The sequence below is a fragment of the Tauraco erythrolophus genome, chromosome 1 (assembly GCF_009769465.1).
Source record: "Tauraco erythrolophus isolate bTauEry1 chromosome 1, bTauEry1.pri, whole genome shotgun sequence".
NCBI classification, from domain to species: Eukaryota; Metazoa; Chordata; class Aves; order Musophagiformes; family Musophagidae; genus Tauraco; species Tauraco erythrolophus.
Window position 1 is genome coordinate 111493916 of NC_141465.1, and position 12933 is coordinate 111506848.

The window sequence follows — 12933 nt, forward strand, 5'->3', positions numbered from 1 at the left end:
AATCCAGATATTTAACTTTATTAAGTACTATACACACAAGCACAGAAAAATATAGTGAGTGCTACTTACTTTAACAAGTGTTTCAGGAGATACTTCTTCATCTGGGACCCAAAGTTTTGTTGTCTTTTTTCCTGGAAGCTAAACGAAATGTTACATTTTGTGACACTACTGTTACTCTTGGGTGAAACCTGCTATAATCTCTTCTTTCCTCTTTGCTTCGGAGAACAATACAGCAGGACCCACTGGTTAGCTTTACGCCTTCTCTATCTTACAGAAGTAACCATTACAGAAGTGAGATCCTATTCCTAACCTCACTACTCAAGTATCAGCAAATTTAACAGTAGTAAAGGGGTTTTGCTGCTGCTGTTACTTGAAAACTATTGCTTTAGAGTGCAATAGTCAGTGCTTCGAAAATAATTTCCAGTTTCCATATCCAGTAGATTGGAACCTCAAGTGCATAGTTTTATACAGTAAATCTTTCCCTAAACAATGGCTGACAATGCACAAGTTATTTTTTTTTCACTTCATAATCACTATAAACATAGAAGTATTAGAAAAATTAAAATCCAGTCTTCCATTTAAACAGTGTATTTTAGTTTCAAATGCTTTATACTTCCTGAAAAAAAAAAATTAAAAAATCACAACTTACTTGCTTAAGACAAGACATTAAATGAGTGAAGTCAATAGCGATTTTCCCATTTTTAATAAAAAGGAAAGTCATGAGTGATCAAATGCTGTGCTACACAGTCTGTTGATTTTTTAAGGACAACCAAATTAGTACTACCTCCTTTCCTGTACTGCGTGTCTTCAATTTTGGTCAAACAGTATACACAGAAATCCAGAGACAATCATACATATAAAGAACCACCAACAAGCCACAAATTTTCACAAGTACTTTCTGAGTATCATACTACAGGAGAAGAAGAATCTGAAGACGAGGTTTTAAAAATACTTACCCTATCATTCATTAGCAAATCTTTAACAATAAAAGTGGCAACCAAAGATTTCAAAGGGGCAGCAAATTGATCAGGTGCTAGCATGGCTATATGGCCAATAGTAACCAACGGTGTAATGAGATGCTCAAAATTGCTTGGATCCAGACTTTTATGCAGTGGCTAGAAAAAAGGCAACAAATTCAGGTATTACTGATATAATCTGTGTCTCATTGAGAGGAGGGAGGTGAGAACTCTGTACCAAGTTGTCCATGTCTATTTCTACTTCAGAAATACAATTTTAAAAGAACTATTAATTATTTAGATTTAAAGATACATTCACCATCAAGTCTCCTACAAATCAAAAGAAAAATCAAGTAGAAAGATAAAATGTTTTTCACATCTGGGTAGTTCAAAAAGTGGCAGCTCAAGCAGGACCATTTGGGCAACAATGGATTAAAAAGTGTATTTTCTTGTTGAAGAAGTGGGCATACTACATCTCAAGGTGGCAATTTCAGTAATGGACTATGATTCAGCCTTCAAGACAAAAAGCTGATGGGCACTAACTAAAAAGTACATTTGCAGTTATAAATATAAAATCTATTTAAATAGTCTTTACCATAATTCAGTTTTCCATAACTTCTTTAACCATTTAAATACTTTGAGTCAATCCCAACAGGGGCGAGGAGTGGCATATGGCTCCTTTCCATAAATAGTTCATGGTTCTAGCAGACAGTTCAACATTTTGGTTTACTCTATTGTCTGTTAAAACACAAAACCCTAAACATGATGGATCATGGGATGCTAAAAAATACCCTCTGCTACCATTTCTCAGGCCAAAGTGTATGAGAACAAAGGGAAAAATATCTTTTCTGAATTTGATACAACTTGCCATATAAATTGCCACTACATCCCTTGTTTACACATGCAATACCAAAGATCAATAAAAAGTAACTTAAATATTTTAATATTACCTCAAATATCTGTGCAAACTGTGTTTCTTTGCTGGAAAATATTGCATGGATGCAGTGAATAGCATACTTAGCTTGACGAGGGGGTCCCTTTTTAGCTTTATGATGCAACACTGGAAGCAAAGCACTTTAAAAAAAAATAAAAAAAGAGATAAGTACTTCTTCACAAATTAAAATTAATCTACCAAAATATCAAGCTACCAAAGAAGCACAGATATACATATATAGAACACAACACCTCTACAAAAGTGCTAATTCTCCTGGTTTTGACAATTTCTTCAAAGAAAGGAAAAGAGAGGCTTGCAAGTAAAAAAAAAAAAAACAACCCAAACTCGTTTTTATTGATAAGATATCATGTGGCAAAACAAACATTTTATCTGCAAAACTTACTAAATGCTCTTTTGGAAATATTCTTGTCTACACATTCTCATTGAATTACAAAGAATGTTTTTAAATTGCCATGTTATTTTATTTAGGAAAAAACATAAGTAATTCCAAATGGCAATAATAAAAATTATAGTAGTGCCAGTGTTGTATCAGCTGTCACTACTTTGGATATATTCATTTCACTTCCATTCTTCAAAAGGCACTGCATTTTAAAGTCATTCAATTCTCTCTCCTATTTTACCTGAAGTAATACTTTCTTCCAAAAGAATGCAGGATAATGCTATAGCATATATATGCAAAAGGAAGAATGAGAACTTCCAAAATCCCATATAGTGAAGAACACTACTCAGAGTAAGATATACAACTTACGATCGTATATGAGGAAAGTCTTCTTCAATTTTACTTCCTGTATTTTTGAAAATTTGTAATGCAGCTTCTGCAACTTTTTCATCATCCATTTTCAAGCAAGCCAGGAGAGATTCGAAAGTTTCAGCTGAATGAAATGAGATAGGGTGCGTAAATGAAAGTACCTGCCAAAATAAGATGAAAGCCATGTCAATGTTTTTTTTTAGAGGTTCACTTATATAGAACATTCCATCAGGAGTCATCTTCCACTGCCATACTGGAATATTTATAATACTCTGCCTGGTTTTGTCATGTGATCTACATTTCTCTTTTTCTGACTTTTTTTTTTCCCAGTACCTCCTAAACATCTCTGTCTTTATACATGATGTCATCAGTTTTAACTTATTTCTCCAGTCTTAATTTCTCCTCCTGTTATTGTGAACATGTACTTCTCAGTAGCTACATCTACATTAGCAAGTACTGGGTTACAGCAGAAGCAGGTCTTAAGAGAAACAAAACTGATGCTGTGGAAGCAGTATTCACATTTCAGGGGTTTTACTTCAGATTATTTCCAGACTGACTGAACCCACTTCAGCCACTGCAATGCAATACGTTTTTCTGAAGCCCATCTCATAATTTTGTTTCTCTAAAAGGAATCCAGCTTATGTGCTCCTAGACTTCATGCTTCTTTGCTAAGTGGAACAACTGCTTGTGCTCTGAAGTGAAGTTCCTAACTCTAAAACAGTTAACACAGACATACCCCATAGGGTCTCTAGTCCCTCAAGCTTTCCACAGCAGCTTACCAGATCCTGTACCTCTCCTTCAGACTCTTGGACTCTGTCTTCAAGTATGACAGTCCCCCCATGTTAAAAAAGACAAAAATCCTCATTTGATCCTCTCTGAAAGTTTACCTTCTCTTCATTTTTAAGTGGCTGTTGATTATCAGCCCCTTTCCATATATATATTCTGACCCATGGCAAAGAAACTATCCTAAAAATCTAGGAACTTCTTCACACAGTTTTCTGCTTTCACCAAGCTACCTTCCTCCCTGTTTTCATTGTATGACATTCCCTTTTCTAGACTCCTATTCTTGTCCTTTCTGGATTCTTCTCAGGATGTGCAGACCACTTTCTTCAGGTCAATCTTACTTCTCTTCCTTAAATGTGTCATGCTAGTTCATATGAATATGTAAATACTGACCTGGGACCCTTATTTCAAATATATAGTCCTTCATGACATGATTCATTCTTACTCAGATTCATCTTTGTGCTACTGGTTTTTCAGACTTGTACCTAAACATGCACATCTGGCTAAAGAATTGCATGCTCTCAGATGAACCTACTAGACCATTAGTTGATCTCAGATATTCTGAAAACTTCTGCATGAGCATCCTCTAGATTTTGAAGCCTCTGAAGTCAACCTACAGGTGGACTACTCCCAACTAAGGCGGTACAAGTACCTTTCTGTGCAAGTACAGGCAAAGCTCACACTACATAGTCTCTGTCAAAGACTGTAGGCTAAAAGCACTAAGTGGAACAAGAAACACTGTGATTGCATTTAAAAAGTTTCATGCTTTTAATGGTACTTGTAAATGACACAGTGATCAGCCCTTTTCCTCCTACGAAAAGGAGAGAACAGAGTAAGGAACTTTGTACAACGTCCCCAGAAATGCATCTTCATGGGTTTTGCTACGTTAACTGAGGCTCAAAGATTACACAGTTGAAATAGATAAGACCTCAATTTACAAGGAACTCAGGGGAACCACAGTATTGCACTGATATACAAGTACAGTTCCAAAGGTAGTATAATTATGTTCAAACAGCTGCTGATCTCATACACGCAAATACTGTTCAGGAGGGCCAGTTGTGATAGGACAAGGGGTAATGGTTTTAAAATAGAGGGAGGTAGATTCAGGTTGGATATTAGGAAAAAATTTTTTACCATGAGAGTTGTAGAACACTGGAATAGGTTGCCCAGAGAGGTGGTGGATGCTCCATCCCTGGAGACGTTCAAGGCCCGGTTGGATGAGGCCCTGAGCAACCTGATCTAGTTGGAGATATCCCTGTTCCTTGCAGGGGGGCTGGACTAGATGACCTTTGAAGGTCCCTTCCAGCCCTAACAATTCTATGATTCTATGATTCTACTTTTGACTTCGAGAAAAACTTCTAAATGATTTAAGATAACCTTACTTATGTGCCACATAAGATGACCATAGAGAACAAAAACCAGACCAGTATTCTTCCAGACAGCCACCACACAGCTTATAACTAAAGATACTGAGTGCTAATTAAAAATTATTTTAACACAGTTGATTGAGAGTTTCACATGCTCACTGACCACCAGGACTATACTTGCCTTAAGCAACTCAAGACCTGCTCTGATTGCCTGGTCAGTAGGTACACCCTCATCTTCATCATCAGCTGTTCCATCTATAGACTTGTTTACTTGCTTGATAAGGGCACTGAAGAGGAAAACAAAACATGGCCTTGTATTTACTGCAGTTCTACAGTGTATGACTGTTTTCGTAAGTTTAAGATAGAATCTTATTAAAGGAACTTACTTATAACATAAGCTTGTTATAAAACAAATATGTCAACTACATATATAATTTGGTTGTCCTTATTTCCTACCTAAATCAAAGCTCATGAAGCATTAAGTTCAAAAATGTTGATCCATCATGAATTAAGAATCATACACAAATTACTCTGGAAGGATGATCAAAGTAAGAAAACAATTTGAGCATTGCAAGCAACAAATTCTGGTAAGAATTACGGTGAGGTTACTAGCTGCTATGGATTCTTAATAATTGATGGAAAAAAACTGTTTACAATGTTTACTCTATAACCAAGAGAAAAAAAAAAATCATTAAGCAGCTATGCTAAGAATTGCTGAAAAATTTAAAAGACCTATCTCCTGGATATTCCAACTTGACAGTAACGCTTGTTTTTTTCTTACATTGTACCCTAGGAAGGGAAATGGTGATTATCCAAATGATCCTATTAGTGAGTGGTGTAGGCAGCTTCCTGATCAAGAACTAAACAATATTCAGAATATTCCTTCAGTACATCCTGTAAATTATATTTATAACAAAAAAAAAAAAAAAAAATCCCAAAACACCACCAAAAATTAAAAAGAAAAAACAAAAACCAACTTGGAGCAAATCAAGAGAGAGACCTCCTAGACAGACTTCCAAATTTTTTTTTTCTGCCTCTAACTGAACAAAAATTACTATCTATTAAAAAAAACAGTCTGACTCTCAAAAATGAAGCAGATATTTAGTGAAATTTTACAAAGATGGGAGATGAGTTCTGTGGCAAAATCAAAAAGATGTGCTTTTTACTACTTGTTTTTCCTTGCATGCTGTATGGCAGCCAGTCAATAGGTAGACTGTGAAATAAATATTACAGCTTTGTGCCACATGTGAATATGACTTCAGGTATACATTTTATATTGCTTCTGTGAATGAAAAAATGTATTTTCAAATTTAAAAATACAGATACACGTTGTACTTGATCCAAGATCAGAAAGAGATTTTTAAGTGAAATCTCAGTCGTTCCATTACATTGCATACATGACAGGCAGAAAGTGAAAAATTCAAGTACTTAAAAGTCAATTACTGTAGTTGTAATTAACAGATAAGAATTTACCACTATTTAAAACTAGTTGTTTTTAATAAGGTACCACAGATCTCAAATACAGATGTTACATAATCATTTCAGTAATTATTTTTTTTCCCCACCCATCACTTCACTGGCTTACTCTTAAAGTCTTGAGGCATCATCACCACAATCTTTACTTTCTCAGTTAAATTACTGTTTATGTCACTATGAGCTAATGTTCTGGGTGGAACGCTTCAATGAATAGCCACAGACAGAAATGTCATTTAAAATAAGTCAGTCAGTCACAAACCAAACTTCCCCCATCAGCAACAGATCCATTTTTACAGACAGGCTGTCCCAGCTGTGCAGAATGACAAATCAATTGTTTGTATGGCTACCTTCTGAACAAGGACACAAAAACAAGTAGAAACAGAAGAAAACAGTGCAGGTCACCTTCAAACTGCACCCACCCAATCTACTACTGCTCGTGCTTAAAGGCAAAATAACAAAACCCGATTTCAAACACTGTTGACTGTAGATCACAACACACACACACATAAAAATACCTAATGGATTCAGTATCAATGTGCACAGGAGCAATTCTCTCAAGAAGAAACTTTATCATCTCCAGGAAAGGATTTGTTGGTTGTTTTGGATTGCCCAGCTTCTTTGTTATTTCCCTCTGCAATATAAGATTCAATTAAATTTATAATCCGTTCAGTTCCAAAAACATTTGCGTACTTGAAGAGCAATCCTTACCACACATCCTTCAGCCTGTTTGCAAGAACACGTTGGGCTTACAAGCATTTCTAACTGACTTCTTATTTTTTCATCATCTTCTAGAACTTGTGTGAACTTTTTCATGAAATCTTGAGCTTTCCCTGGATCAGGAAGGTTTCCTTTAAATAAGCAAAAGAAATCACTATTTATTTTAACAAGTATCAATACTGTAAATCACACAAGTTTGAAACGTCACACCAAGAAAGTTTCTATGTGTAAGTTAACCAAGAAGGGTGAGATAAAAAAAAAAAACACGAACAAATTACAAGACACTTAACATGTGCAGATGTGTCTATGAGGATACCAATTTCTAAAAATGTGTGTATCCACAGACCTCCCCTGGCTATTGGCCTTCCTCGCCCTTCACACTCATTTTCAACAAGTCTGCTTGTTCCTGTTAATATTATTAACGGCTGAAGTTGACCTTAGAATGCAAAGACTATACTCCACAAAAAAAATATACTCTGCATTTAGATCATCTGACATGACAAATGTGAAAAATATCAAAAGGGTGTTTTTGCTAAATTACTCCTTCACTAAATGCAAGCTTTACAACAGCTTGCAACATTTTAAAAAGCCATTTTAAAAATGTGTTTCTTAAATTACATATTAATTTTATATTTACCTTTTATATTATAATAAGATAATTTATTGGCAAAGTATTAGTAAACTATTTAAGATGTTTCATGGTTATGATACAGTAGGTGTTAAACAAAGCTGCAGAGAATACAGTATAGTACTACTTGTTTTGAACTAATTATCCTGTAGTCCTAAGTATTGGTTTTACTGTTGTTTCTTTGTTTTAAATAGACCCAGAACTTAAAGAATCAAAAAACTACAAACTAATCAACTTTCATATTATAAAATATGAATCATATAACATTCGAGTCATGAATAAAATATGGATCATCTACATTTTGAATTAGTCCACAACTGATGCAGCCAAAATGTCATGTGACAAGCTTCACGACTGGTGACTTTTTACAGGAAGGAAGGAATTCTGCTTATAGTACTCTTAATTCTTTAAAATATACTGTTACAGCATTTCTGCTAAGATTTCTTATAAATGTCATCTGTTACAAAGCTTCTTTGTTACAAGCTTACCTTAAATGATTTTTAAAGCAAGAAAACAATATATTTTAACTGTAATTTTTACACAGTGTAAATACTTCAACTGACTTACTTGTTATAACCATCACTTTTGAGAATATAGCTTTACTGCTGGCATCTGTCTGCAAGTCACAAAAGAAAAATGTATTAAGTAAAAATTTACATTATATATTTCCACTTGAATACTGAGTGAGAAAATGTCCTTAATGCATTATCAACAAGTCAGCACTCATCATTTTGCTAACACATCAGCGTGTTAGAAATCAAAGCCACCAGTGCAAAGTTAATGCTAGATTGAGGAAGCAAAAGGTACGTCATGCCTACAGTAACAGTCTCACATATACTTACGTAAAATACTTTTTTTTTTACTTTTCAATCTACTAAATCTACTATATACCTTATGAACAGCAGAAATGGCTTATTTCTGTAACTGTTTTCCATCTAAAGCCTCTTTGTTTTTAAATATAAAATGAACAGCAAGCATTAAATTCACTTTATCTTCTAGCTCAGATATTGATTCTAAGTAGTCTCGACAGTAGTTCCCACCTTATTGTAAAGAACAGAGCGAGTCAATAGTAAGACAAGTGTTCAGCTAAGCAGGGAAGGCTGACAATAGCAGTGTCATTGTGAAAGCAATAACCAGGGACCACGACAACAAAAGAAAAATAAAAAGAAAACATAACTGCATTTCAGGATATCTGTGAAGCTTAGATTTCAGTGAAACTCTTGCTGATATAAAGTCATTCAACAGAACCTTAAATGCAAAAGTTAGACAAAATGGACTTTTATCTCATTTATTTTCCTTTTGTCAGTAATTCTTCTGGTACAGGATTTCAAATGCCACATGCAAAGTCCACCTTCGGACACAGAGTAAATGGAAGAAGGGGGAAAAAAAAAGGTACAACAATTTTCACAGCCAGGTAAAACTATATAGCAAGTACATTTTCTTCATGAGACTATATTTCTACAACATATCACCTCTACTGAAGGTAGACAGATTCGTTCCCAAGACACTTCTTCCCCACTTTTCGCTATAATCCACAGTATTCTACAGTCTAGGAAGTTTTATGGAATTACTCTGACGTTTGAAATATTAAGGAATTATCAGTAAAAATTAAAAAGGGAATCCTTAACTGTACAGCGAAGATAATGCCCTAATCATCTTCAGAAAAGTGTAGACAAAAGAAGAAGAAAAAAGCAGCTTTTCATTGCTGTATAGTAAGCGCTGTTGGACAACTCTGAAATCTTCATAAGTAAAACAAAAATTGGAATTTGAAAGAAAATTTAAGCTTACAGCAATGTTGTCAAAAGCATAATAGACCATCAGCTTCAAAACCATAACGGAAGCTGCTCTTCTGCCAACTGAATTCTGACAGATCACTTTGGTGACATAACTTACAAAATCTGCAAAACTTCATAAATGTAGGTATACAGTATCAACTATGGGCTCGAACTAAAAACCCATGTCCTTCCATGAAACAATTTAAATATGAAAACAATAGACTTTTAAATACTTTTCAGTGAAAGCTCATAATTAAAAAAGAACAGTATTTAGCCATCACCATTGCTAGAATTACATTTTATAGAACTCCCTTTATAAGAGACAAAAAGGGATAGCAGGCAGGCCTAAAAATTACAAACAAGAAAACAATGTCAGATGAACTCAGAAAGGAGGCTCACCTTAGATGAAAAAGAATTCTTCTCATCCAAGTTTAACATGAGGCAAATGAAGACCTACAGTGGGCCCTTTCATCAGCTTCATATCAGGAAAGGGCCGCTAACAGGTAGTGTTGCAAGACACTAGCATTTTCTTATAAAAGTCTTAGAATTATTTGGAGCAGATAGGGAAAAACTTCAAGACAGAGGTCAAAGTCTTGTTCAGGTACATCTGATTTCTTTGCATTTTGCTAATGAAATCTGCATATAGATCTCAAGGTCCAAACCAGTCGTATCGGCTTTGGAGATAACAAAATTACAGTTACAATAACCTTGGCTAACGCACGAAATGGAGGAGTATCCTTCAACTTTTCAGAGTAAATTCTGTTCTGCAGTTGACTACGAAAGAAAATAGGATTTTGAGTTCTAACATATTTGCACAATTTTTTTGTCATAAAAAAATATAAAAAGGAGATTAATCAGCAAATTGGTGGAAAATCTGGCAACGTTTGAGAATAATGGAAACCTCAGACAGGTCGAAGCATAACAAATACATAGCACAAGATTAAGACAAGCCATGTTTTTAGTGAACGTCCTCTCTACCTTGTGACATGGACACTTGGCACATAATTCTAGCCATTAAGTAATTCTGCAGAACTTTCTATCACACTTTAGTGCTGGAAGAACACTGTCATTTTTGGGGCTTTTGGCTATCACAGCTGAACAGGCAGGTTCAGACAAGAAGTGGAAAAAAAAAAAGCAGAAATCAGATCAAGTTTACAGGATCAATAACGACAACAGATACAGAATCTCCATATTTGCACTTCTTGCAAGTCAGAAGAAAAATACTAAAACTGTATTGTGGAGTATCTTTGGTTCTGACTGGGTTGGTCTTCTAATAGTGGCCAAGTCTTCAAGTACTGGCTGAAGCTCCCATTAAAACGGACCTTAAGTTGAACAAGCTACTAATCATTGATCTAAACATGAAATAACCTGAGTGAGAAGTATTCTTTTAACTTCTAGTAGTATAACTCCACTGAATAATGACAGATTTCTGTTTAGAAGATCTACTGTGGCACTTCACACTATCTTGCATTCATGATACGGAAGCATCAGAACAGCTATGTTTCTGCAGCAAATGAAGCTTGTACTCCAACACAACCCACTTTTCCACGTGTGAATAGGCAAGTTCGTGTGTTTTAGTTAACTGTATACCATTGGTGTAGGAGAAAACAAGAGGAGCTGTGATTTATGCTTTTGCTCTTCATAAAAATAGCTCATCCTAAAGGCAAGTTTGATGTTTGTTCTGTCTCAGATTAGGAGAAATTATTATCAACAGAAATGGAAAGTTTCTTAACACATTTTCAGTCTGCTCAATAGTGCTTACACTGGGAAGAGCTGATGAGCAAAAAAGGAGAAAGCCTGAAGAGTTTCACTAAAAGACAAAAACGTTTTTCTAAGATGAGAAAAAAACTGGGCTGGCAAGTTCAAAGATTTATAATCACAGAATACTCTAAGTTGGAAGCGACAACTGTAGGTCACCTGGTTGAGCCACCTACTCAAAGCTGGGCCTACTTAGATCAGGTTTTGCTCCAGGCCTCATCTAGTTGCATTTTAAATATCTACAAGGATGAAGATTTCACAACCTCTCTGGTCTATCTGTTCCCATATTTGATCACCCTTTCTGCATTTTTTTTTTTCCTTACTACCTAATCAAAGTTTCCTTGTAGCAACTTCTGTACACTGTTTCTTGTCCTACACCCTCTTCATGTCTGAGAGCTCTCACAATGCCCACACTTGCCACAGGGACAACACCTACAGGAGAAAAATCAACAGCTATGCTATCATGACTACGTGGAAAAATTCAACTACAGTGAAAAAGCAGATATGGTAACACCCAGCTATATTCTAAAAGATTACTAGTTTGTTTCAGTTTTGTTTCCTGAAAGAAAGTAAGAGTTTCTACAGGTCTGAATGGCTAATGGACGTTTGTCTCAAGATTATTACTGCCTCGGGACTGTATGTTCCTTCAGTTCTACTCCAGTTATGAAAATACACTCGTATCTGAAACACTATGATTTAATCATATGAATTAATTATCAATTTGGGAAAAAACAAAAAACAAAAGAAAGACAACAACATACAAGGAGCATCACAGAGAGAAAAGTTTTGGTAAAAATAGCTAAGCTTCTGCATTGAGCATGACAGGCAAGGTTTGGGTAGCAAAGGGCTGCTGGGTGACCTGTGCAGAGGTTCAGGGACTACCCTGTGCTGATCAAAGCCACTTCCAGCCAGCTCTGCAACCAGCAAACCAAGCCACTACCCAACAAAACTTCAACCATTCAGAGGAACCTATGATGCCTCTGAGAAAACATATTTAAGAAAGGGTGGTAGCTGCTAGGGCAACAAGAGAGATGCCAGGGCACAAAGGAGAGCAGAGCAGGAGAAGAGGGAGAAAAAACACCTCAGCAGAGGCAGGAGAGATGCCATGGTAAGGGCTGCTGGAGAAGAGGTGGAGAGGAGGCAAAGGGACTGCAGCCAGTGGAGCAACCCACACTGAAGCAGTGGGTAAGAAACAAGGAGCAGCAGAAGGAAAGGAACAACCAAGCCCTGACTCCCATCTCCTACGCTGCCATCACCTCACTGAAGGGACCAAGCACAGCATGTGGCAAGGGGTCTGGAGATCATGAAGTGGGGAAGAGAGGTATCCGAAGGGGAGCTGAAGGCTGTTTCTCTGCTTATTTATTTGTTTTTATTTCTCAATACCAGAATCAATAATTAGAAGTTTATGTCAATTGACAACAAACTAAGTAAAATCCCCTGACTCAAAACCGTTTTGTTGCCCACAATAGCATCTCAGACTATCTATCACAAGCCCCCTAAATTCTCCCACACAGTCCTGTTACTCAAAAGAAAACTGAACTGTAGAGAATTAGTACTTAATAGCAAAAGATATGATGAAAGTCACATGGACAAATGCAAACATGTCAACAGCATACACTGTTTTGAATGTGATGCTTTTACTGGCCTTTATCAAAACCTACGTGTTTAATTCCATATCATATTTGCTATTTTACAATTGGGAAAAGAACTTTCTTTACATCTCCCTGAAAACAAAAGGAAAAATTGAAATTTCACTTTCAGCTGAAATGC

At 35.9% G+C, this 12933-nt stretch overlaps 1 protein-coding gene across 3 annotated transcripts in view; it reads right to left on the reverse strand.

The window, feature by feature from the left end:
* Positions 1-12933, reverse strand: part of PDS5B (PDS5 cohesin associated factor B) — a 98976-nt gene that overhangs the window by 42378 nt on the left and 43665 nt on the right. For all 3 annotated transcript variants that reach the window (XM_086620989.1, XM_086620996.1, XM_086620983.1), the window contains exons 14-21: positions 8198-8246; positions 6994-7133; positions 6801-6916; positions 4991-5096; positions 2660-2820; positions 1907-2030; positions 957-1115; positions 70-138 (exon numbers count right to left, since the gene is read on the reverse strand). In XM_086620989.1, the coding sequence (XP_086477115.1) occupies positions 70-138; positions 957-1115; positions 1907-2030; positions 2660-2820; positions 4991-5096; positions 6801-6916; positions 6994-7133; positions 8198-8246 (924 nt within the window). The remainder of the gene's footprint in view (positions 1-69; positions 139-956; positions 1116-1906; positions 2031-2659; positions 2821-4990; positions 5097-6800; positions 6917-6993; positions 7134-8197; positions 8247-12933) is intronic.